Source organism: Falco rusticolus, chromosome 19 (assembly GCF_015220075.1).
Source record: "Falco rusticolus isolate bFalRus1 chromosome 19, bFalRus1.pri, whole genome shotgun sequence".
NCBI classification, from domain to species: domain Eukaryota; kingdom Metazoa; phylum Chordata; class Aves; order Falconiformes; family Falconidae; genus Falco; species Falco rusticolus.
Window position 1 is genome coordinate 2,849,064 of NC_051205.1, and position 25,456 is coordinate 2,874,519.

The window sequence follows — 25,456 nt, forward strand, 5'->3', positions numbered from 1 at the left end:
GTGCTGGGGGGGTGCTGCTGGCAGAGCCCCGCGGCCTCCCCCCCCCCCCCCCCCCCAGACCTGGCTGGGGAAGGGGCTGGGTGTCTCACTGCCCCCCCCTCAGCACCCACACCCCAGGCACTGGCCCATCCCGGCACCCTCGGGACCCCCAGCCCCATCCCTGCCCCACTGGAGACCTCAGCCCCAAACCTGCCCCATCCCTTCCCCATTGCAGCCCCCAGACCCAACTTTGCCCCACTGCAGCCCCCAGCTCCATCCCTTCCCCGCTGTAGCCCAACCCAGCTTCACTGCTTCCCCGTTCCAGACCCCAGCTGCACCCCTGCCCCGTTCCTTCCCCACTGCAGCCCCCAGCCCCATTGCTTCCCCATTGCAGCCCCCTACCCCATCCCGCCCCCCCAGTCCCGTCCCTTCCCCACTGCAGCCCCCAGCCCCATCCCTTTCCCACTGCGGCCCCCAGTCTCCCCATCCCCATCCCCTCCCCATTGCAGCCCCAACCCTGCCCCAGCACTTCCCCATTACAGCCCCCAGCCCCGTCCCTTCCCCACTGCAGCCTCCAGCCCCATCCCTTCCCCACCGCAGACCCCAGCCCCCCCACTTCCTCATTGCAGCCCCCTGGCTCCCCAGCCCCATCCCTTCCACACTGTAGCTCCCCCCCTAGACCCCCCCAACCCTATCTCTTCCCCATTGCAGACTCCAGCCCCCCCAGCCCCATCCCTTCCCCATTGCAGCCCCCAGCCCCCCCAGCCCCATCCCTTCCCCATTGCAGCCCGCAGCCCCCCCAGCCCCATCCCTTCCCCATTGCAGCCCCCATCCCCCCCAGCCCCATCCCTTCCCCATTGCAGACCCCAGCCCCATCCCTTCCCCATTGCAGCCCCCAGGCCCCCCAGCCCCATCCCTTCCCCATTGCAGCCCCCTGCCCCCACAGGACCACCTGCCTCCTCTCAGCCAACAGGTTTATTTTCCTACATCATTGACACATCCCACCCCGCTGGACCCCCAGCCCTGGGCACCGGCGGCCGCCCAGCACCGGGCCAGCTCTGGCACAGGGTGGGCAGGATCCATCCCGGCGAAAGGGCAGCGCAGCCCTGCCGGAGTCCAGCGGCGGGCAGCGGCCACCAGGCAGGAGTGGGGGTCCCCGCGGGGCTGGTCCTTTGCCAGACCCTTCCCACGGCACGTGGCAATCGCCAGGGCCGGACCCTGCCCCACAGCGCGGGGCTGGGGGCTGCAGGCCGGGGTGGGGGGGCCATCAGTGGGTGCTAATGCCCCTTGCAGTGGACGGGGTGCAGCAGGGCCATGTGCTCGGCCCCCTTGAAGGGCAGCTTCTCGGTGGAGTAGTAGTGCACGACCTCGGGGACGCTGGCGAAGACGCCGCTGGCCTGGCTGAGCGTGTACTTGTTGTCCTTGGTCTGGGCCACCAGGATGTGGACGCAGCCCTGGCTGGTCCTGGGTGGCCGGTGGGCGTCAGCGGTGCCGCCAGCCCCCCGGCGCCCACCCGCCCCGCCGCCGAGGCCGCATCCACCCCTGTTTGTTCCCGTTCCCGTCCCGCTCCCGATTGTTTCGGCTCCAGGGGCTCCGCTTCCTCAGGAAGGAAACGCCGCTGGCGCTCCCGACAATGTGCCGGGGAGGGGGACGCACCGCCTGCCCCCCTCCACCTCCTCGCCTCAGCACCGTGCCAGGATGCCTGGGTCCCCCCTCCCACCCCATAGGATGGGGGGATGCCAGACCCGCGACCGGGCTGCTCCCACCCCATCAGGGCTCTGGTGTGAACTGGGGGCTCCTGCTACAGCATCCCCCCGGGGTGGGACCCCCCCGGGGCTGGGACCCCCTGCCCCATGGCCGCTCAGCCACTCACTTGAGCGCGATGGAGTACTTGCCGCTGCCGGTCTCGCTGGTGCGCACCAGGTAGCCGGCCTCGCGGCATGCCTGCAGCCGACTCTCTGCCTCGGCCCTCGTGATGGCCCCGTGGTACCAGCTGTGGGGGGGACCGGGGGGAGGATGCTGAGCGCTGGTAAAGCCCTGGAACAACCCCCCCCAACCCCATATCCCATGTCCTGCCCTGGCTGCTGCACGTGGCTCAGCCTCGCGACTCACGGCTGCTTCTCCAGCGCCAGGGCAGGGTCGACCCGCTCCCCCTCGCCGTGCTCGCTGCCCGCTGCCTTCAGCATCTTGGGGGTCCAGCTCTTCTGGCGTAGGTGCTGCCGCGGCGCCTCCTCCTTGGGGCGCTCCGAGCCCTCAAACTGGACTGGGGGGGGGGGAATGAGATGTGAGCCCCCAAAGCTGCTCTCGTACCAATTCCATCCCCAGCTGCATCCCCATCTCCATCTAGTCCAACACCTTCCACTGGACCAAGTGGCTCAGAGACTCGTCCAACTTGACCTTGACCCTTTCCAGGGATGGGGCATCTGTCACCGCTGAGCAACCTGTGCCAGGGTCTCACCACCCCCAGTGCAGGACATTTTTCCTTATATCTGGTTTGAATCCAGCCTCTTGTAGTTTAAAGCCATTCCCCCTGGTCCTATGGCTAAAGGTTCTGCTGAAAAGTCTGTCCCCATCCCTATCCCTGTCCTTGTCACCAATCACATTCCTGTCCTCATCCTCATTCCCATCCTCATCTCTGTCCCCATCGCCATTCTGGTCCCCATCTCCATCCTGGTGCCCATCCCCATCCTGGTTCCTGTCTCCATCCTGGTCCCTGCCCCCACCCTAGTCCCCATCCCCATTCTGGTCCCCATCTCCCTCCTGGTCCCCATCCCCATCCCCATTCTGGTCCCTGTCCCCATCCCGGTCCCCATCCCCATTCTGGCTGCTGTCCCCATCCCGGTCCCCATCCCCATCTCCATCCTGGTCCCCATCCTCGTCCTGGCTCCTGTCCCCATCCCGGTCCCCATTCCCATCCCCACCCTGGCTCCTGTCCCCATCCCGGTCTCCGTCCCCGCCCCCCCTACCTGACAGCGCTTTGACGATCTGCTCCTTCTTCCACTCCCAGGGCTGCTCGTACTCGCCAGCCGGGCGCTCGTCGTTCTCGGGCAGGCGCCCATCCCCAGCCCTTGCCCTGCGCTCAGTGGCCCCCCCAGCCCCCCCGTCCCCAGGCTCATAGGGGGTGTCGTAGAGCTGTGGCCCCTTCCCTGCCGCCTCCTTGCCCCCCGACCACTTGGCCGGCTCCGTCTTGCCACCCCCCTCCCCAGGCTCGCCAGGACCGTCCAGCAGCAGGATGGCTTTGACCAGGGGGTCCTTGGAGCCCCGACGGCGGATTTCTGCGGGAAAGAGGGATGGCGGGTCAGGGAGGGGGCTGTGCGTCCCCTGAGTCCCCCCTCCCTCTCCTCCCAACACCTGCCCTTGGGGGGGATGTACGCCAGGGACCCCACATCGGGGATGCCCCATTGGGAACCAGCTCGGGAGGAGCCAGAGCAGGAAGGGGCCCATCCTCGTGGCGCCTGGCCTGTTGTCCCATCCCCAAGGCTGCCAGCACCGGGAACACCGAAACATGCCGCTGGCACCAGCCGGGCTCTACGGCGGCGGGATGCTACACCCCACACCGGAGCTCAGCCCCACGGGGGGCTCACACCCCCCTGGCCCCCCGCTTCGACCCCCGGCGCCAGGCTCCGCCAAACAGCCCCGGCTGTCCCGCATGGAAAAAAACCATCAGCAGCAAATCTTTTATTTCCAGCTTCCGGCCGAGTCAGTTCCTGTTGTTGTGGCCAGCTGGGCGGCCGCCACGCCGGCCGGGGGGTCACCGCCTGGGGGCGGGGGGCACAGCCACAGGGAACCCCCAGAGCTGCTGCATCCCCCCACCCTGGGGACAGCTGGGTGGCACTGGGGGTTTTGCACTGGTCCCAGACACCCGTCGGGTGATGGCAGCGGGTCCCGGCACCGGGCGAGGGGCCGGCGGGCAGGGGTCAGCGTCCAGCCTTATCTGGCCCCGCGCAGCCGCAGGAAGCGGCGAGTGGCTTTCCTGTTCCCGGAGCCTCCCGGCGGCTCCGAGGGCGCTCCCGGTTGGGGAGCAGTGCCAGCGGTGCCAGCGGTGCCAGCCGCGCTGCCCGTGGTGCGGCACATACCTGTGATCATCTGCTGGGCGTCGTAGGGCTCCATGTAGCCGTCGTTCTCCCCCAGGCGCTCGGCTTCCCGCTGCCCCTTGGTGCGCTTCGCGTCGTAGGGGTCGGCATAGTCCTCCAGGATGATGACCTGGGGGTGGCACGGCCACCAGGGGCCTCAGGGGGATGCTGCAGAATGGGCGGGGGTCCCGCTGCATGTCCCAGAGATGATGGAGCAGGGGGAGGCCACCAGGGGACTCAGGGGGATGCTGCGGGGTGGGGTGGGGTCCCACTGCATGTCCCAGGGATGATGGAGCAGGGGGAGGCCACCGGCAGCCTCAAGGGGCTGCTGCGGGGTGGGGTGAAGTGGGGGGGTCCCACTGCCTGTCCAGGGGTGGTGGAGCAGGGGGGAGGCCACCAGCGCAGAGCCAGGTGGGACACTGGGGTCACCACGGGGCGGGGGTGGGGGGGATGGCAGCGCACTGGGGTAGTGCCACGACCCCACAAGGGTGCAGCAGCGGTGGGGAGGAGCCGGGGGGGTGCTGGGGGACCCGTTCAGTTGACACCCCCTCCCCAGCTGGCTGCCAGCCACCCCAGGGCAATGGGGGGGGGGGTGGGGGGGTGGCAAAGGCTGGATCCCCAGAAAAGCTTTGCGTCAGCCTTTGTTTAGCCGGGGTCAGGGTGGGATGGGACACGGCGGGACACGGCGAGGGGGCTCGCCAAGTGCTCCCCCCTCCCCAGCAGCCCAAGGCGGGGGGGCTGAAGGAGCTTTGAAGGGGATCGGAAGGCGCCGGAGCTGGGAGCGATGAAAGCCCGGGGTCAGCCGGGCTAATGAGCCGGAGCGGTTCAAGCTGCCATCGCTTTGCGCCGTGTCCCCCACACACACCCCCCTCCCCCCATCCCCCCAGTCCCCCCCCTTACCGTCTCTGTCTTGGGGGTCTTCCCCTTGTCCTGCTCCGGGGCTGGCGCTGCGGTGGGCAGGGGGCCGGGGTACCCCTTCCCGTTCTTCTCGGGAGCCTCCACCTTGATGAGGCGGTTGATGTAGGTGCCGCAGGTTTTGGGGGGCCCCTCCGCTGCTCCCCCCTCCGCTCGGGAATTCTTCCGCATCTTCCCGGTGGCGGCCTGGAGCAGACCCTGCAGGTTGTCCCGGGATAACCGACCCCCCCCCTCCTTGCCACCCCCCGGGCCGGCCCGGCAGCCCCCCAACTCGACGGCTGAGTTCTTGCGGCTCTTGGCCAGGCTCCCGCCGCCCGGCCGAGCCCGTTCCGACACCGTCTTCAGGCTGGATGGGAATTCCTTGAACCACTTGGCCGCCATGGGGCTGGCCAGGGGCAGGGGGCCGCAGCCCCCCCGGGGCTCCCCGACGCCCCCTGCTCCTGCCACCGGCTCAGGCCCGGCTCAGCCGGGGGGCACGGGGCAGCCCGCTCGCCCCCAGCCCCGGGAGCGGGACCCTGGGCGGTGGGGGGCCAGCCCGGGGCGGGGGGGGGATGCGGGCAGGGGGGCCGGGGCCTTCGCCCCCGGCGCGGGTGGGGGGCTCCAGGCGTCCTTCGCCCGCGCGGGGACGGCTGAGGGGTCCCCAGGGGTGCCGGCCGCCGTGTCCCGCGGAGGGGAGCGCGTCTCCCCGGGGCTCCCGGGGTCCCGGGCGGGGCCGGGGTCTCTGCTCCAGATGGGGCGAGGCGGGGGGGTCTCTCCGGCCGTGCGGGGGGGAGCGGCCGGGGCGGCCCCGGGCCGGTTCCGAGGGTCCCGCGCCCCCGGGGAGGGCACCCGGGGGGGTCTCTCCGGGCTGGCGGGGGCCGGGCAGCCGGGGGGGTCCGTCGCGGCTCCTCGGCGGGGCCCGTCTCCGGGGGCGGCGGGGCGGCGGGGGGGGTCAGGCCGGCCCGGGGGGCCCCATGCGGCGGGACGGGACGGGACGGGACGGGACGGGACGGGACGGGACGGGACGGACGGAGACGCAGGGGCCGGAGGGGGCGGCGGGGCCGGCGCTCCCCGCCCAGATCCGGAGGGGGCGGCCCCGGGGGACGGCGCGGCACCGGCCGGGCGGGCGGACACCGGCCCCGCAGCCGGGGCACCCCCGCCTCTCCCCCCCCCACCCCCCGGTGACTGCGGCCGCCCGGAGCGGCGGGGCAGGGCGGGGGGCTCGTCCCGGGGGGCCGGGAGACAGCGGGACCCTGCCCGGCCGGGTGGGCGCGGCGGCCTGAGCCTGCGCATGGCCCCCACGCGTGGAGCCTGGGTGTGGGCTGCAAGGGGAGACCCCCACAGACAGCCCCCGTGCATGAACCTGTGCACAGCCCCCGTGCACAGCCCCTCGTGCACAGCCCCCGTGCGTGAACTCCCATGGACAGAACCTGTGCTCAGCCCCCCTGCACAGAGCCCTGAGCACAGCCCCTCGTGCATGGACCCCACTGATGGAACCCATGCACAGCCCCCATGCACGGCCCGCAGCCCGTGGACCCTTACGTGCAGACCCCCTGCACAGAGCCTTGAGCACGGCCCCTTGTGCACAGCCCCTCGTGCATGGACCCCATGGATGGAACCCAGGCACAGCCCCCGTGCGCAGCCTCTTACACCAGACCCACGGACATACCCTGTGCGTGGCCCCTGGTACCCACAGCCTCATGCACGGACCTCATGGATGGAGCCCATGTGCAGCCCCCGTGCACAGCCCCTACACACAAACCCCCTGCAGGGCTCTGTGCTCAGCCCCTTGTGCATGGAGCCCCCCCGTGCAGAACCCATGTGCATCCCCCGTGCACAGCCCCCTACACACAGACCCCTTGCGCGGGGCTCTGTGCTCAGCCCCTTGTGCATGGAGCCCCCCCGTGCAGAACCCATGTGCATCCCCCGTGCACAGCCCCCTACACACAGACCCCTTGCGCGGGGCTCTGTGCTCAGCCCCTTGTGCATGGAGCCCCCCGTGCAGAACCCATGTGCATCCCCCGTGCACAGCCCCTTACACACAGACCCCTTGCACGGGGCTCTGTGCTCAGTCCCTTGTGCATGGAGCCCCCCGTGCAGAACCCATGTGCATCCCCCGTGCACAGCCCCTTACACACAGACCCCTTGCACGGGGCTCTGTGCTCAGCCCCTTGTGCATGGAGCCCCCCGTGCAGAACCCATGTGCATCCCCCGTGCACAGCCCCCTACACACAGACCCCTTGCACGGGGGCTCTGTGCTCAGTCCCTCGTGCCCAGCCCCTTGTGCACAGCCCCTCGTGCATCCCCTGTGCCAGGCCCCGTGCCAGCCCGCCGGGGCACGGCCCCACTGCGCTCGCTGCCGCTGCGGTTCACCCCACACCAGCACAGACCTACTTTGGCAGGGCTGTGCCGAGCCCTTGCCGGAAAACCCCGGCTGAGCCCAGAAATTTGGCTTCCTGCGGGGCTGGTGGCTGGGCCGCGTGGTGCTGGGGGGGGTGGCGGGGGGCCCTGACCTATTTGCACAACGGCAAGGGATGGGGGTGGGTTTTGAGGGTAGAGCTGCTCCCCCAGCCCCCAGCACAGAGCTGCCCCAGCTCGGGGCAGGACACGGGCTCCTCCTGCTTGTAGGGGCCAGCGAATGTCCCCAAGGTCCTGCTGCTGGGAGGGGGGACACTGGGGGAGCAGACCCTGACCCGGCAGGGACGGCTGCTCCCCAGCACCGTGCCCCCTGGTCCGGGCTCAGGGGGGGTGCTGGGCAGCCTCGAGCAGCGGCGCTGCCAGCAGTGCCATGGCGAGCGGTGGCAAGGACGTGCCTCGTGGTGGCCAGTGGCACCTAAACCGGCAGTGGGAGCAGCTTCACCTTCTGGAAGCCCCAGAAAACTCCATGCCCCTGCCAGCATGCTGAGGGAGCTGGGTGGGAGAGGTGCTGCTTTCCTTCCTTGGCGGATTTCCATCTCCTTTCACCATTCCAGGCATCCTGGCAGCAGGACGGCGGTGCCGGCAGCACCATCTCGGTGGCTTCGTGCGGTGGGTGGCAGCGCCAGCAGCATGCCACCCGCGCGTCCCCACCGGGAAGCCTCTCCTGGCCACCGTGCCCCCGGCCAGCTCCTGCAGCGGGGGTGGCACTGGGAGCCTTTCTGGCAGCGGGGACAGATGGCACCGCGTACCCGCTTCTCTGCGAAGCCAAAACGAGGAGCGCTGGAGCCCGTCTGGGAGCAGGATGGATCCTGGCGCTGGGTGGGTGAGAACAGACGGGCCAGGCACCCGCCAGACGCCAGCTCGTGCTGTTCCTGCCGCGCTGGGTCAGCCGCAGGGGGTCTGCTCCAGCTCTCCCACTCATCCCGGTGTGGAAAGCCGGCAGCACTGGGAAGCACACGTGCCGTGAGCTCACCCAGTACGCCCCGTACACCCAGTACACCCAACCCCTCCATGGCAGCCAGCAGGCGCAGCCCCCCCACTCACCAAACAGCAGCACCACCAGCTTTTGAAACCTGTATTAAACCAGCTTAACCCCCTGCCCCGGCCAAGGGGGGAGCGGAGCCGCTCGGTGTCACAAACCCTCTGGTCCTTCAGCAAAGCCACTTAAAAATAGTCCCCCAGCCGGGGCTGGAGTGGGGCAGCGTCCGTCATCCCTCTCCTACAGCATCTTTTCATGCCAAGGCTGGAGCAGGACAACGCCTGAAGGAGGGAACAGCTGCCGGAGGAGATAACGGACTTCTGAGGCTCTTTGATTTTCTTGTAACTTTTAATCAATGCCAGGGAATTAATGGGGATGGCGCGGCTCAGGCAATGAGGCAGTGATGCCCTCCAGCCGAGGACACGGCCCCAGAAGCCGGAGCAGCTCCAACACCCAAATCTCCTTCCAGCAGCCTCCCAGCGGGGCAGAGGGAGTTGAGGAAGGGACAGGGGCACGACTGCAGCACCGAGCTGAGCAGGAATGAGGAGGAAAAATCTAAAATAAAACCCTCCAGCCCCACGCCTGTGGCTGCAGGAGCGAGTCCTGGGGAGGGAGGAGAGCAGCGAGCGCAGCCAGCGCTGCCCCCGCTCCCCTTCGCCCACTTGAGCCTCTTGCTTAGTGCTTGGTAAGATGGGACACGGAGATGGGGGTGAGCTGGCAGCCCTGGGGGGCACCCACACCCCCCTCACCCATAAAAAAAGGTTTATGGACCTTCCCCTCCCCCACCTGCGGGGGTGCAAGGTGGCAGTTTATAAATAAAGTCTGTCCTTGGCCTAAGCGAGAAGGGGACAGAAGCCCTGCGCTCCCTTGTTGCCAAAAAAAAAAAAAAAAAAAAAAAAAGAAAAAAAAGAAAAAAAAAAAAGAAAAAAAAACAGTTTTCTTTTTCCAAGGTAGCTGCTCCAGACCTTCCTGTGGCTTGTCCAGGGGGGGCTTCGTAACAAACACCGAGAATCTCAGGCCGTTCCTGCGCCCCCACCTCCAGCGCAGCCCCTCAGCTCCATCCACCACCCCCCCAGGGCTGAAGATGCCACCAAGGGCTTTGCTCCTGCTGCTGCCAGCTCGGGATACGATCCACCCAGCAGCAACTTGGAAAAAAGAAAAAAATTATTCAGACCAGCATCTTCAAATTAACAAACTGTAATTTTTTTTTTTCTCCAAAGATACATTTTCCATACACATCCATCATACACTGTAACAAAAAAAAGCAGTGTACATGAAATAAGAAAATAAATTAAATCCATAGCATAGGTAAGGAGGACGCTCTAGACTGGAGTAGAGTTGAAAGTTTCCAGCGATACAAGAGGCTCAAAAGTTTGTTTTAACAAGAATGCCTGCTAGCAAGGGTCCAGCAAGTGTTTTAGGTCAGTCCAACTGCTTAAACAGTTTTATTTAGAGTTTTTTAACAGCCATTATTGTCCTGCAACAGGCAGAGCTATGACATCCTGGGAGAAAGCCAAGAGGCATCGGTAAGATCCAAGTAGAGCATCCAGAAGATAATCAGATTGGTCCTACAGCATCGGCGCTAGCCATCCTCCTTGGGCGGTGTGTACCAGCCTGGAACGAGAAGAGAGATCCATGAGGGATCCACGCCTGGAAACGCTGCAGAAAGCGGCAGCGCAAGCGCGCCCAGTCCCGCTTCCCAAGTGCCACATCTCCCCCAGCACCGGGGGGGTTTCTCTCCTGGTTGCTCCCCGAGAGCAGGCGGACAGCCGAGTGCTGCCTCCAGTCACGGCTGAGGGAGCTCAGCACCGACCAGGATAGGGCAGAGGGACACTGCAGCCAGACGGTGGGCGGAAAAAAATTCCGGTGGCTTGTCAGATGCCGGGCCTAGGGGAGCCCGGGCTGGCAGGGGAAACGCACGCCCTCCCCTCAGCCCTTACCATTCTTCTCGTGGATCTGAACCAGGGACTTGTAGGACTGCTGTGCTCTCGTCAGGCTGTACTGATTCTGCAAGGGAAGCCAGGGTGACCATCAGCCCACCGGAACCCGGTGCCAGCCGCCCCCCGCGCACCACGCTGCCAGCGCCACCCACCCGCTCACCCGCCCCCACCGCTCCCGGCGTTCTCTTACGCCGACCCGGCCCTACCTTATTTGCTCCAAACTGTACTCGTGCTTTCCCTTTCACCAGAGTCGCGCTGATCTGCATGATCACTGACTCGATGGAGTACGCGCTGCTCCAGCCCTGGGGACACAACGCAGCAGTGAGGCCAGCGCAGGCAGGACCCCCGCGCCCAGGGGCTGTGCTTCCCCACCCCAACAAAAGGTTCTGAGCCCGGCGCGGGCATCGCAAGCTGCCAGCCGGGGGTGCAGGCAGGATTTGGCTGGTAGCAGGAACACAAGGCGTGGCGGAGCAGCGGCTACCCAAGCCCACGCAGCGGCAGGGACCCACCTGTTTTGTCAGTAGCTCCATGCAGATGGCACCGCCACCCAGAACGTACCTTGGGGAAGAAACGAGGCCACGTTATGTCAGAGCCAGCCACAGCCTCACCCACCCGCTGCTCCAGAGACGGATCGTTGTCTCAGGGTCGATCTCAGATGGAAACATACACCACCACCACCACCACAACAACAAAAAAAAATCCAACCCCCCACCTACGCTTCCCGGGAGAGCGACTGCAAGCTGGTATCGGGGCGATTAGGGGCAGCGCTAGAGAAACTCGTGGTGAGAACGGCAAGCAGCGCGGGAGACGGTGAGCGGAGGCAGGTAGTCACTTACCCCCCTGACAGCACCGGGGACACAACCCTTACGAATGGTGGATCAAAAGGAAAGTTATCCTGGAAGGAGAGAAGGGAACAAAGCCGCTGAGAAACATCTCTGAGGACTCGCCGCGGCAAGCGTGCCTCAAGGAGGGGGAGGTGCGGGAAGCCTTACTTTAAAGGAGAAGTTGAGGAGGATGAAATCTGTTCCTTCTTTCTCTTTGAGGATCTGGAGATCGTTGTGCAAAGCGCTATCCTCGTCAACCCTGCCAAACGAAAATCCCCGAGGGTCAGAGCCGAGGCCGTGCACCTCGAGTCAGCTGTGCTCGCTGCCGCCCAAGCCCAGAGCTACTGTACCTGCACAACCTGGCTGCCACGCCGGCCCGCGGGTTCGCACCCAGAGGGCAGCGACAGCACGGGCTGTCAGCATTCTGCTCCCGGTTTGCAGAGAAGACCATCACACCCTTTTTGCATGCTGCCAGCTTAAAAATAAAAGACTGCCTGGCCCAAGGAAAAGGCAGCAGCCGTGTCTGGAGGGTGTGAAAGCTCGGGGTTTTGTCTGATGCACCTCTTCCAGGACTCTAGGAACAGCAGACAGACTTGCAGAGCCCTCAGATATTCTCATCTTTCTCCGGAGACGTCATCTCCTTTCTGATGCGGAGACAGCAAGCGAGCTGCCCGAGAGAAGCTAACCCAAGGTCTGCCAGGTGCTCCCCTGCCCTGCCCACCCCCCCTCCGGCTCACAGGGACATTCTGGTCCCACCACAGTTTGCATGATCCCGAGCTATGCCACCTACTTCAGGAGTTTGACGTTCCAATCGTACAGGCTGTCGTTCACTAGTTCAACTGCATAGTATCCTGCGAGGCAGAGAAGAGGGGTGTCACTACGGGGGGAGGCTGAACAGCGACTCGAGCCACCACCCACCACGTCAACCCCCGCTTGGCCCTGCAGCACCACCTCAGCCTGGCACAGACCCCTCCACGAAGCAGCACTTATCCAGAAGAACCATCCCGAGGTCAGCACTTTTCCTACCATTGGTCTTTCCCAAGTCCTTGGGCTCAGGAAAGGGGCAGGAGGACCATCACCCTCCAAGCCAGGTAAGCCCCCCACCCACAGCACGCTCCTCACCTTCCAGCCAGCACTAGCAGGGAACAGAAAGGCAGTTTTGCTCACTCCTGAGAGAGCGACAACCGATGGCCAGAGATCCCCTCCCCCCCAGCTGAGCTCGACAGCTCTAAGGCCCATCAGGTACCACCCGGAACGACGAGTTAAACCCCGTCACGAAGAGCGGAGCAGCAGCCCCTTCCCCCGAGCTCCCCGTGGTACTTACCACCCTTGAAACTTGGTGATCGGTAAATATCCCTGAGCTCCTTCATTAGCCGGTCGGTGGCCTGCACAGACCCAGACACTGCACCCTGTGAGGAATTTGGGAAGTTGCATCGTTACACCGCACCCACCACGGCTGTTGCTCTACGAGGCCAACACCCGAGCCAGAACTCCCACCTGGCCCCTAAACTAGACCTTACCGTGCCCCCCACCTCTCAGTCTTCCCCTTTCCCCCTACAAGAACTTCCCTTGCTCCAAACACGCCGCCCCAGGCAGCAGAGCTGCAGCAGGAATGCCTCCATGCCCTCTCAGCTCTAAGAATCTCAGCCCAGGAGTATAAAAAAAGCACAACCCACCAGCCGCCTCCACAGCCCGCAGCGAGGTGCGGCTGCCGGGAGCAGAGGGGACCCCCAGATCTCGCTACAGGAAGGCTGCCCCACGTAGCACCAACGCTACCCGAGGCTCACGCATTTCCCCGAGCTGCGGAGGCAGTTGGCAGCCCCCTGCATCAGCCACGCCAGCCCCGAAGAGCCACCGCTGCACCTCTGGCCGGGGACAGCCCCTCCGACTCAGGGTGAGCGGGTGCCTCCGCTGCTGTCACCCTTGGGTCCCTCTGCTGCTGTCACCCTTGGGTCCCTCTGCTTCCCCAACCCACCCGCCCGCCCGGTGACACGTACATTTAAGTAATCTTGCCTCTGGTTCTTTTTTATTTTCTCTAAAATGGCGAGGTTTTCCTTCCCAATGCCTTCATCCTCTGTCTTCTTCCCATCTGCCGGCTCTTCCTCTTTCATCTCATAGTGGTCCAAGTCCTCGGTGTCCTGGGAAGGCGAGAGGAGAGCTAGTGGGAGACGTGTCTTCGCTCCTCCCTGCTCCAAGCACTGCAGATGGAAGCTGCTCTGGACCAGGAAGGATTCCTGGTGCTCCTTCCCCTCCCCAAGCCCTGATCCGAGGCACAAACCGGGTGGAAGACACCAGACCTGGGCACGCTCAGCAAAAAGGTTTCCGGCACTGGGCCCCCGCTGCCCTCCCTTACCAAAGGCAGCCGGCAGAGCGGCACGATTCCCTTTCCAGAGTTAAATCGGGCTTGTACAAGCTCTTTGTTAGCTGGGTTCTTCCCTTCCAAATCTCATGCTGTACTGGGTTTGCTGGCAAGGGTTTGGTAGCCAGGGGGCTACAGGGGTGGCTTCGGGGAGTTGCCAGAAGCTTCCCCCCACATCCAACAGAGCCAATGCCAGCCGGCTCCGAGATGGACCCACCGCAGCGATGGCGGCAGCGCCTCTGATGGCGCGTTAAGAAGGGGCGGGGGGGAATAAAATAAATCTGCATCAGGGGAAGAGAGGAGCGAGACGGTGAGAGCAGCAGCCCTGCAGACCCCCAGGGCAGGGCAGGAGCGCTCCCGGCCGCAGCAGAGATGCCCCGGCAGCTGGAGGTGAAGCCCCCGGCGAGGCAGGCTGTGCCCCCGGCCCCTGGGGGAGCAGACCCCCACCCACAGCCCGGGGAGGACCCCACGCCGGGGCAGGGGGTGCCCGCAGGAGGCTGTGACCTGTGGGAAGCCCACGCTGGGGCAGGTTTGCTGGCAGGACCCGTGGCCTCGCGGGGGTCCCACGCTGGAGCAGGTCGTGGAGGACTGTCTCCTGCGGGAGGGACCCCACGCTGGAGCAGGGGAAGAGTGTGAGGAGGAAGGAGCGGCAGAAACGACGTGTGATGAGCTGACCGTAACCCCCATTCCCCGTCCCCCTGTGCTGCTCGGGGGGGAGGAGGTTGAGGAACTGGCAATTAAGCCCGGGAAGAAGGGAGGGGTGGCGGGGGAAGATGGTTCTTTTCTGATTTGAATGGTAATAAATGAAACTAATTTCCCCAAGTCGAGTCTGTTTTGCCCGTGATGGTAATTGCTGAGTGATCTCCCTGCCATTATCTCGACCCACGAGTCTTTCATTACATTTTCGCTCCCCTGCCTGCTTGAGACGAGTGACGGAATGGCTTCGGTGGGCACCTGGCACTCAGCCAAGGTCAAACCACCACACATGCCCATCTAGAATTGGCCATTTACCTTATGTACGCTCCCCCACCAGCCCAGTCTAACTGAAGGGCACTTGCATGTCGTCACACACACGGCTCAAGCCGCCCTGTGCCACATTTCTGGATGGCTGGAACAAAGCACAGGTACCGGGTGCGGCGCTGCCGGGCTGGGCCGCTCCCCCTTCACGTGCCAAAACCCAACGTGAGCAGAGGTCACACAAGGAGAAGAGACCCTCACACAGGAAATTCAGTGGCCTGGGACATCCTCCCCTCCAAAAGAGGTGACGTTTCACAGCGTGTCTGGAAGCTCTTTGTAGCTCAGCTCAGCACCGCGCTGCATGCCCTGCCACTCTCCCTAACCCTGCTGACAGACGCTGTCCTGCATCCCTTTCCACCAGAGCCTGATGTTAATACCCAGTAAAAACCAGTCGCAGCGATGGGGGCCACGGCGGAGATCTCCCCCCACGCACTGTGTCAGCACCACAGCTACCTGGAAGCTGCCTGCAAATGGCTGTGGGTGCACCCAGCTCCAGGGCTGCTATTAAATCCTCCAAACAAGTGTTTACTTCAGCCTCTCCAGGCTAGCTGCTGCTATTCTGGATAAGCAGCATTTTTGGAAGGGCTTTGACATTTTTAGACTGTCACACAGGAAAAATAGATCCTCCTAGAAAATCCCTCGAGTGGATTAACCTGCATAATGCATATCTGCACCAGGGCACGGCTCTGCTGCTCTGCTCTTCCGACACAGCCCAACAAATCCAACTAGTCAGCAGGAAACCTTTGCTCTGAGCGACAGTGCTGGCCCTGCACGACAATGCACAGCGTTAGCAGAAAGCGTGAGGGGGAAACGCTCCGCTCCTGAGGATTGCTTTTTCAGCCCACAGGAGCATGAGGACTCACACATCACCAGTTTGCCGCGAAGTGGCAAGTCTGCAGATATGCCAGGTTACACCGGTACCAGTTTAAGCCACCGCATTTTCTCTGGGGACCCAGCTTTGATTTAGCAGGCTATTAACTTTGCTAAACCCCCAAAACTGCTAAGCACGCTGCTAAGTGACCTGCCCCCAGGTTCTGTGGTGCTGCTGACTCGATGCCCGTGCCTCTCACACCCCAGGAGAGGCGCGTGAGGCATCGCTAAATGTCACCATGGAGATTCAAGATTATTCCACCCACTTCTAGAGATCTCTAAACCGCAAACCAAACAACTGAAGCCTGCAGGTTTTGCAGCATGATATTCTCAGCCTGCAGTAAACGATGGCTGCCTCTGCTGCTCCTGCCAATTAGCTCGCTCACATGCCCAGCCACCCTACCTTAATCCTCTCTGCGGGAGTCCCGTTTTCACGGTGCGATTTCCCCACCAGAGACGGCACCCCGGAAATCCCATCACTCGTGAGTAAATTTCAGGCTCTAGAGCACAGCAGCACGAGCAGAGAGAGTTGTCCAAGAGGCTCCGCTCTCAGCTCGTCTGGATGCCTTTGGAGGCTACGGCTACACCTCTTGGCTGCTGCAGGCCCCTGTGGTTTGTGAACAGGTTGCTCCCACCCGTGGCTCAGCACCTGGGTCCACAGCAGCAAAATGCTGAGAACAATCTCGACTCTGTGCCAAACTTTTCCCTGCCTGGACTCCCCAAGCTCCTCCCAGACACAATCCCTGTGCCCTCGCACCTTTCCGCAGGCATCTCCCTGCGCTCAGCTCTCTGGCGTACTTCCTCAACGCAGCGAGGCAGCACTTACCTCTGGCATCTCTTCATCTTCCTCTTCAGAGGACACCTCTTCCTGCACGCTCTGCGGGGACAAAAGGACAGAGACAAGAGATTGCACCTTCAGCTTCCTGGGGCAATGCTCTCCTGCCTTCCCAGACACTTCTGAGGAAAGGTTAAACAGGGATTTACAAGAACCACCAAGTTAAAAGCAGAGTGAAGCCCAGAACCTTTACAGGAACCCACACCAGAGCAGCTAAACAGCACTGAGGCCCAATGGAGCAGGCTGGCATCACCCAGGACAGGAATCCACCCCAGGGAGAGGAGATCAACACCTCACCTGCTGCATTCCTCTTTTGGGGGTCACAGAAGCCTCAACCTCTAAAGCAAACTCCAGGGAACTCATTTTATGAGCTTCAAAAGTCTCATCCCGGGTCACTCACCTGTTCCGCCGGCAGAGGCTGGTCCAGCATTTCAACGTCTGGATGTTGAGGGAGGTTGTAGAGTTTGCACAGGTCGGAGATTATTCGCTTCAGGTGCTGCAAAAGCTGTCCAGAGACCAGGCAAGTGTCAGAGAGGTGCAGAGACCCCCACACCCAGCCAAGCCTCAGCTGCCCTCAGCACTGCAACGCCTTCCCTCACAAATGAGCAAGCCAAGGCTCAGAGGCCGCTCCTTCCCACTCCAAGCAGCGGCCGACACAGGGGAGGAAAATCACACCCCAGCATCAGACTCAAGAGAAGTCAGAGCTGCTCATCCCAAATTTCCTGAATCCTTATGAGACCAGAGGTGCCCCCGCAGCTGGAGGCACGCAGCAAGGATTTTACCCTCCCGAAGCAGCCAGCCTCTCGGCACCCCTCCCCTTGCCCCAGGCAGCGCCCCCTCACCAGCGTATTTCCTTTCCTGACTTCCACCAGCCTCTCCAGGATAGCTGCCAGGTTTGGATCGTCCGACTCCACAGACCATATCGGAGGAACAGCTGGGTAAGACTCCTGGAAACAAGAAGGTGGTGTTTGAACTGCTGCAGCTCCCTCCGTCACACTAGAGCAGCCAGCAGGGAAGAGAGCAGCGAGCTCAGGACAGGGAGCTGCAGCCCCACATCTCCCAAAGATCCCTCCAGACCGCAGAGACCAGGGGAATGGCCCCCAAGTGACCGTATCCCTCCTCCGGCTAAATCCCGGGGCCAAGGGCAAAACAAACCCCCTGCTCCAACTGGCTCAGCTCTGTGCCGCTTCCCCTAAGCCCAGGGTGGAATATGGAGGGTGGTGACATTATGGCCACCCCTCCGGTCACTGGGGCCTTTGGGGGTTAAGGCAGGACACGGAGCGTGTTCCACGCCGTCCCACGGGCCTCGTGCTTCACCAGGTCTGGACCAGAAGCGCTGCAGAAGAATCAGGCGACCCAGCAGCACCCGCAGAGGGGCAGAGGCCAAGCGGTGCCTTTAAGCCAGGGCAAAGCCGCTGACGACGCTCCCGAGTCGTCCCTTGGGAAAATCCCAGCTCCTGGCCCTGATCGGCACCGCACCGGGGGCTTTCCCGGTTCTGCTTCTCCTCTGTGGCCACGATGCCACCTGAACCTCGCCCGATGGGATCCGCACCACATTGCAAACCGGCCCAGCACCAGGATCCCCCAAAATCCAGGTGAGGATGAGCCAGGGTGGATGTGAAGAGCCACCTGGGACACCCCCCCCCAGAAGAAAACCATCTCGGGGCAAGCACAGAAAAGGGGGCGCAGAGACTGTGGGTACCCCCTCCTCCAGGCATCACCGGCCAGGGTCACCTGGGACCCCTCCTCTAAAAAAGCCACCTCAGGGCAAGTACAGAAAAGAGGGTGCAGAGGCTCCGGACAGGAGGAAGGGACCCCCAGGGAGGGGAGACTACTGCCCCCCGCCCCGCCCGCACCCCCCATCGAGGCTGAAGGCTCCGGGTCTGTTCTGCTGGGTGACGCTCCCCTGTGCGGAGAGCCCCGTTGAGCTCGGGGGCCCCGGGAAGGTGGGGTGGGGGGACACGGAGGCTGCTCCCCCCGCGGCCGCTTGAGCCTGGCCTCGGCCCCTCGGTGCCCCGGGCCCAGTTTGGGCCGGGCCAGCCCCTGCCGCCCGTAACGGCCCCGGGCTCTAACGGGCCGCGGCCGCCCCACAGCGGCTCGGGGTGGGCCCCTCGGTGCCGGGGTGGGCCCCTCGGAGCCCCCCGGGGCCAGTGTCACCCCCCCGGGCCTCACCGTGATGTTGCAGTGGATGCGGACGGGCCCCGGTGGCGGCCCCCGGGAGGCGGAGGCCCCGGCGCGGGCCCCGGCCCCCGGGACGAACTCGCAGCTGATCTCGTCGGGGCAGGCGCTGCCGATGCGGAACCGCTCGTGGCCCCGGTGGAAGATGGACTCGAGCAGCCGCAGCTCCCGCCTCAGGAGCCGCCCGGCGGGGGCCGCCGCCACCTCGGCCCCGCTCCGCCCGGGCCCCCCCGCCGCCGCCTGCGCCCCCGCCGCCTCCTCCGCCCCCGCCCGCTGCATCTTCCCATGGAGGGACCCACTCCGCCGCCGCCGCCGCCGCAGCCCCCGGAGCCGGCCCAAGATGGCGGCGGGACGGCCCCGCTCTCCGGAAGTGACCCCTCCCGTCGCCAGCGGAAGGGGCGGGGCATCAACCGCCGGAAGCGCTCGCACGCCCGGGCGGGGCGGTGCCGAGCCGGAAGTGACGCCAGCCAGGCGCCCCGGAGAGTGAGGGGCGGGGCGAGCGGGAGGGGAGAGCCCCGCCCCTGGTGGGAGGGGTCACGGGGGGTCACCGGCGCGGGGGGGGGGGTGTCGAAGTCTGGGGGGACCCGGTGTGGCCTGAGGGGTCCCGCAAGTCCGGGGGGGTCCCGGGGCCCGAGACGCCCCGCGTGTGGTAGGGCCGCGGGGGGGCCCGCGACCCGCCTGGGAGCTTCCCATCCCCCCTCCGGTGCCCGCCGCGGGCCCCCCCCCCGCCGGTACCGCGCAGGGACTGGGGGCTGGGCCCCGGCTGAGCGGAGGCTCGGGGGACCCCGCCCCCCCCCCCTCCCGGTGTCCCCGGGGCGCGACGGGGGCGGGGGCGGGGGCGGCCCCGGGGCCGCTGACGGCGGCGGTGACGGCGGCGGAGCGGGGAGCGCGGGACGGCCCCGGCGCAGCGCCCGGCACCGCCTCCCGCCCGGGGCCGCCCCGCCCGGGCCGCCGCCGCCGGCTCCAGCACCGCGGAGAGCGCGGGCAGCACCGGGGACAGCGCCCGGGCACCGGCAGCGGCACCGGCAGCGGCACCGGCAGCGGCACCGGCAGCGGCACCGGCAGCGGGCCGCCCCCATGGCGCTGCTCCGCGTCCTCTGCCTCCTCGCCGCCCTCAGACGTAAGTACCGCGGAGGGGGGTAAGGCGGGCACCGGCACCGGCACCGGCGGGGAGGGCCCCGGGCCCCGGGGCTGCGCCTGTTGCATAGGGCCGTCCGGTACTGGCCGCGCACAGACCCGGAGCAGAGCCGGTACCGGCCCCGGTGCTGCCCTGGCCCGGCCCGCCGGGGCTCCCGGGGCTCCCCGTTCCCCCGGGGCTCTGCGGCTCCCGCGGCACCGCTGGGCCCGGCGGCTCCGGCTGCCCAAACCCTGCGGCGGGGGTACCGGGGCAGGCAGGGGCGGCAAAGTCCGGCAGGGACGGGCAGGGACCGGCAGGGGAGGGCAGGGACAGGCAGGGACTGGCAGGGGGTGGTCGAGAATGGGCAGGGGAGGACAGGGCATGGGCAAGGGAGGGCAGGGACAGGCAGGGATGGGCAGGGGACAGGCAGGGATGGGCAGGGGACAGGCAGGGGTGGGCAGGGGAGGGCAGGATGGGCAGGGGAGGGCAGGGACAGGCAGGGATGGGCAGGGGACAGGCAGGGGTGGGCAGGGGAGGGCAGGATGGGCAGGGGAGGGCAGGGGATGGGCAGGGATGGGCAGGGGAGGGCAGGGATGGGCAGGGACAGGCGAAGAGGGCAGAGGGGACACCCAGCAGGCTCCTGCCTGGCAGCACCAGGGCTCCAGCCCCTGCCCAGCCCCCCCCGCGGCTGCTCCCCCCCAGCCCCCCCCCCCCCGGGTCTCCCCATCTCCCCCTCGCCCCCTCTGCCCTGCCTGTGCTGGCTGCCCCCCCCCCCCCCATCACAGCCCCCCTCGGGCTGCCAGGCCCAGACCCCCGGGCAGGCACGGGGGGGGGGGGGGGTCCGGAGCCCGCCGGGGGGGCCGTGCCCAGCAGTGGGGGGGCTCAGCCTCCCCCCCCTCCCCAGGGGGCCTGGGCACGGACACGGAGGAGCGGCTGGTGGAGTATCTGCTGGACCCCGCGCGCTACAACAAGCTGATCCGGCCGGCAACCAACGGCTCCGAGCTGGTGACGGTGCAGCTGATGGTGTCCCTGGCGCAGCTCATCAGCGTGGTGAGTGGGCCAGGGCTCTGCGCCCCCCTCCCCCGGGGGGCCCTGCAGCCCCCTCCCCTGCCCCCAGCCCCCCCCCCCCGCTGACTGGCCCCGCTCTCTCGGCAGCACGAGCGGGAGCAGATCATGACCACCAACGTCTGGCTGACCCAGGTGGGAGCCCTGCGCCCTGTGGCCCCTGGGGCCACCCTGCCCCAGTCCCCCCCGTGGCCACCCTGTCCTGGGGACCCTCCTGCCCCCTGCCCTGGGCCCCCTGTGTCCACCCTGTCCTGGGACCCCCTGCACCCTGCCCTGAGCCCCCCGTGCACAGTGCCCTGGGCTCCCCCCATGTCCACCCTGTCCTGGGACCCCCTGCACCCTGCCCCAGCACCCCTGTGGCCACCCTGTCCTGGGGACACCCATGTACCCTGCCCTGGGACCCCCTGCCCCCTGCCCCCCCCCCATGTCCACCCTGACCTGAGGACCCTCCTGCACCCTGCCTTGGGTCCCCCCATGTCCACGCTGTCCTGGGGACCCCCCTGCACCTTGCCCCACCCCCCCCTTCCATGTCCACCCTGTCCTGGGGACCCCCCTGCACCCTGCCCTGGGTCCCCCCATGTCCCCCTGTCCGAGCACTCCCTTGCCCCCTGCCCTGGCCCCCCCCTGCCCGCAGCAGGGCCAGGCTGAGCCTGCCTGTCCGCAGGAGTGGGAGGATTACCGCCTCACCTGGAAGCCAGAGGACTTTGACAACATGAAGAAGGTCCGGCTGCCCTCCAAGCACATCTGGCTGCCCGACGTGGTGCTCTACAACAAGTAGGTGGTTGGTTTTTTTTAGGGGGGGGGGTGCCATGCATGCCCCCCCAGCCCCACTCGGGGCTCGGGGTGGTGCTGTCGCACCGCTGGAGCACGGCCAGGGCTGACAGTGCATCTCTTTGCCCCAGCGCTGACGGGATGTACGAGGTCTCCTTCTACTCCAACGCGGTGATCTCCTACGATGGCAGCATCTTCTGGCTGCCGCCGGCCATCTACAAAAGCGCGTGCAAGATCGAGGTGAAGCACTTCCCTTTTGACCAGCAGAACTGCACCATGAAGTTCCGCTCCTGGACCTACGACCGCACGGAGATCGACCTGGTGCTGAAGAGCGAGGTGGCCAGCCTGGATGACTTCACGCCCAGCGGTGAGTGGGATATCGTGGCGCTACCAGGACGACGCAACGAGAACCCTGACGACTCCACGTACGTGGACATCACTTACGACTTCATCATCCGGCGCAAGCCGCTCTTCTACACCATCAACCTCATCATCCCCTGCATCCTCATCACCTCCCTGGCCATCCTCGTCTTCTACCTCCCATCCGACTGCGGTGAGAAGATGACGCTCTGCATCTCTGTCCTGCTCGCCCTCACCGTCTTCCTGCTGCTCATCTCCAAGATCGTGCCGCCCACCTCGCTGGACGTGCCACTGGTGGGCAAGTACCTCATGTTCACCATGGTGCTGGTGACCTTCTCCATCGTCACCAGTGTCTGCGTCCTCAACGTGCACCACCGCTCGCCCACCACGCACACCATGCCGCCCTGGGTCCGCACCCTCTTCCTCCGCAAGCTCCCAGCGCTGCTCTTCATGAAGCAGCCGCGGCAGAACTGCGCTCGCCAGCGCCTGCGCCAGCGCCGACACACGCAGGAGCGCGCTGCCACCGCCACCCTCTTCCTCCGGGCCGGTGCCCGCGCCTGCACCTGCTACACCAACCCCGGCGCTGCCAAGGCTGAGGGGCTCAACGGCTACCGGGAGCAGCAGGGGCCGGCGCCGGCCCCCACAGCCAGCTGCGCATGCGGGCTGGAGGAGGCGGTGGATGGCGTGCGCTTCATCGCCGACCACATGCGCAGCGAGGACGACGACCAGAGCGTGAGACGGGGCAGGCGGGGTGGGGCGGGCAGGGCTATGGGGGGGTGGGCAGGGCTGTGGGGTGCAGGCAGGGATATGAGGTGCAGGCAGGGCTGTGAGATGCAGACAGGGCTGTGAGAGATGCAGGCAGGGCTGAGAGATGCAGGCAGCACTGTGGGGTGCAGGCAGGGATATGAGGTGCAGGCAGCGCTGTGGGGTGCAGGCAGGGCTGTGAGAGATGCAGGCAGCGCTGTGGGGTGCAGGCAGGGCTGTGAGAGATGCAGGCAGCGCTGTGGGGTGCAGCAGGGATATGAGGTGCAGGCAGCGCTGTGGGGTGCAGGCAGGGATATGAGATGCAGGCAGGGCTGTGAGAGATGCAGGCAGCACTGTGGGGTGCAGGCAGGGATATGAGGTGCAGGCAGGGCTGTGAGAGATGCAGGCAGCACTGTGGGGTGCAGGCAGGGCTGTGAGATGCAGGCAGGGCTGTGAGAGATGCAGGCAGCGCTGTGGGGTGCAGGCAGGGATATGAGGTGCAGGCAGCGCTGTGGGGTGCAGGCAGGGATATGAGATGTGGGCAGCACTGTGGGGTGCAGGCAGGGATATGAGGTGCAGGCAGGGCTGTGAGATGCAGGCAGGGCTGTGGGGTGCAGGCAGGGCTGTGAGAGATGCAGGCAGGGATATGAGGTGCAGGCAGTGCTGTGAGAGATGCAGGCAGGGATATGAGATGCAGGCAGGGATATGGGGTGCAGGCAGGGCTGTGAGAGATGCAGGCAGCACTGTGGGGTGCAGGCAGGGATATGAGGTGCAGGCAGCGCTGTGGGGTGCAGGCAGGGATATGAGATGTGGGCAGCACTGTGGGGTGCAGGCAGGGATATGAGGTGCAGGCAGGGCTGTGAGATGCAGGCAGTGCTATGAGGTGCAGGCAGTGCTGTGAGAGATGCAGGCAGGGATATGGGGTGCAGGCAGTGCTGTGAGAGATGCAGGCAGGGATATGAGGTGCAGGCAGTGCTGTGAGAGATGCAGGCAGGGATATGAGGTGCAGGCAGGGCTGTGAGATGTGGGCAGGGATATGAGGTGCAGGCAGGGCTGCTGAGGGTGGGCAGGGCTGTGGGATACAGGCACCGGGGGGGTCCCTGCCTGGCCCTGCCCCCCGGGACCCCCGGCAGCCCCCGCCCCCTGCCGCAGCCACCGCTCTGGAAGCCGGGAGGCTCCCGGGGGGCCTGACCCCACGCTGCACCGTGAGGATGCAGAATTTGGCGGAACCGGCCGGGCTGGGGCTGCAGGGCTGGGGGCTGCTGCCCCCCCCCAGCTCAGCTCCCTGGGGGAACGAGTCTCCCAGGCTCGGCGCTGGTGGCGGTGGGGGGAGCCCCACAGGGCCGTGGCGAGCTGGCAGGGCCCCTTGGAGCTGCGGTGCTGAGGGAGCAGGTTTGGGGCTCTGCGGAGCTCCTGGTCCAGCCCCGGGTGATAGCGGGGGGCCTGGCCTGACCCAGCATCTCTCCCGGCCCCGCGCAGGTGAGCGAGGACTGGAAGTACGTGGCCATGGTCATCGACCGCCTCTTCTTGTGGATCTTCGTCTTCGTCTGCGTCTTCGGCACCGTCGGCATGTTCCTCCAGCCGCTCTTCCAGAACTACGCCACCAACTCCCTGCTGCAGCTCGGCCAGGGTCCCCCCACCTCCAAATAGCGCCGGGTGGGGGCTGGGGGGGCACCCACCTGCCCCAGGGACAGCGAGGGACCGTGGGCTCCGAGCCCTCTCCCTGCTGCCCGCCCAGTGGGTCCCAGTGGGACGGAGAGCCGGGTGCTGGGCTCCGGGCAGCCACTGCAAACCAATAAATGCTCACAGAGGAGGGGGGCTGCTTCCACCGAGCGTGATTTCATCCCGCATCGCTCCCCGCAGGCAGGGGGGGAGAAGCCAGGGTTGTGGGGGTGGGGGGTGGGCTTCCAGTGGCTGGGGAGGATTCAGCTCTGGAAGAGGAAAATCTCAACTGCTGAGGGGGCACAGGGGTGCGGAACCAGCCCCGCGCTCCGCTTGCCGCATCTGCTCCCACCAGTACAACAAGGTGGGGGGCCCCAGCCGGACCCCTGTGCCGTCCCCAGGGCTCCCAGCCGGGGCAGAGCCGCGCTGCTGCGGCAGGAGCAGAGGTAGGGAAGGAGGACAGGGCTGTTCGGCTCCAGCTCTCCCGCATGTACCAGCCAGATGCTATTTTTAGGTCCTACCTGCAGGCAGGGCCAGGGCAGCGAGTGCCAGGGATGGCTCTGCACTCCGGCAGTGCCACTCACCCCTGCCAAGCTCCAGGCTCTGGCACCCAGAGCAGCCATAATATTAATTCCACCAGGAAAAAAAAAAAAACCAACCCAAAACGGAAAACACGAATCAATCGCAACCAGAGCTGGGAGGGCGGCCAGGTCCTTGTGGCAAGTTGTGCCAAGGAGATGGTGGCCCTGGCTGGTCCGGTAGCAACGTGTCCCACGGTCTCCCTCGCAGGCAGGAATTGGCCTCGTTGGGGAAAGTTGAAATGGAGCGTTTGCTATAAATACCACTAATCCCCCGTGCCGGGGGGAGCACGGCGCAGATGGGGGGCCGGCGGCACACAGTGCCGGGGGAAGCCACGCACTAGAAATTAATTTAAATCCCAGCACTTCACCCAGCCAGAGAAATCCCAGCCTGCTTCAGCTGATGCTCCTGTACCTCCTCCTCCTCTCGGGGTGCGCCCCCACACTTCAGAGCTTTGCCCTTCAAGCAGCCCCCACACCAGGGGCTCATCCTGCTTTGTCTCACCTCTGCACCCCCACTGCTGTCGGTGCTGCGCTGGGTGATGGGGGTCCCGCTGCACCCTGGAGACTCCTGGTAGAGCAGGAGGGCGCGGGGAGCGCAGCAGGAACCCCGATAGCTCCAGGCACAGCAGCCTGAGCAGGATGAGGAGCCCCCAGCCCCGTCCCTGCGCTGTCACCCTGCTCCGTGCGCTGGGCAGAGCGGGGTGCTGAGGCTGCTGCGGTCAGTGTCCAAGCGCCGTCGGCCGCGGCGCGAGCCCGTCCCAGCCTTCCAGCCAGTGTGGAGCCTGCCTGG

General features: G+C 65.9%; 3 protein-coding genes across 3 annotated transcripts; 1 reads left to right on the forward strand and 2 right to left on the reverse strand.

Annotated features, from left to right (window-relative positions):
- Positions 1-936: 936 nt before the first annotated feature.
- SHE (Src homology 2 domain containing E) lies at positions 937-5,891 on the reverse strand. The gene is made up of 6 exons (XM_037371012.1): positions 4,953-5,891; positions 4,056-4,182; positions 2,946-3,254; positions 2,092-2,242; positions 1,853-1,972; positions 937-1,443 (listed from the first exon to the last, which is right to left on the reverse strand). The coding sequence occupies exons 1-6, from the start codon at positions 5,346-5,348 to the stop codon at positions 1,257-1,259; spliced, it is 1,290 nt and encodes a 429-aa protein (XP_037226909.1). The 5' UTR covers positions 5,349-5,891; the 3' UTR covers positions 937-1,256.
- A 3,907-nt stretch (positions 5,892-9,798) lies between these two features.
- UBE2Q1 (ubiquitin conjugating enzyme E2 Q1) lies at positions 9,799-18,724 on the reverse strand. Its single transcript, XM_037371013.1, has 13 exons — positions 18,361-18,724; positions 17,031-17,135; positions 16,589-16,693; positions 16,180-16,230; positions 13,105-13,245; positions 12,432-12,516; positions 11,898-11,958; positions 11,276-11,366; positions 11,120-11,178; positions 10,793-10,841; positions 10,490-10,585; positions 10,284-10,350; positions 9,799-9,957 (listed from the first exon to the last, which is right to left on the reverse strand). Exons 1-13 carry the CDS (start codon positions 18,643-18,645, stop codon positions 9,926-9,928), a joined length of 1,227 nt encoding a protein of 408 aa, XP_037226910.1. The 5' UTR covers positions 18,646-18,724; the 3' UTR covers positions 9,799-9,925.
- Positions 18,725-18,921: 197 nt separating this feature from the next.
- Positions 18,922-24,237, forward strand: CHRNB2 (cholinergic receptor nicotinic beta 2 subunit). The gene is made up of 6 exons (XM_037370996.1): positions 18,922-19,486; positions 20,388-20,533; positions 20,639-20,683; positions 21,213-21,322; positions 21,451-22,411; positions 23,903-24,237. Exons 1-6 carry the CDS (start codon positions 19,444-19,446, stop codon positions 24,071-24,073), a joined length of 1,476 nt encoding a protein of 491 aa, XP_037226893.1. The 5' UTR covers positions 18,922-19,443; the 3' UTR covers positions 24,074-24,237.
- Positions 24,238-25,456: the final 1,219 nt, after the last annotated feature.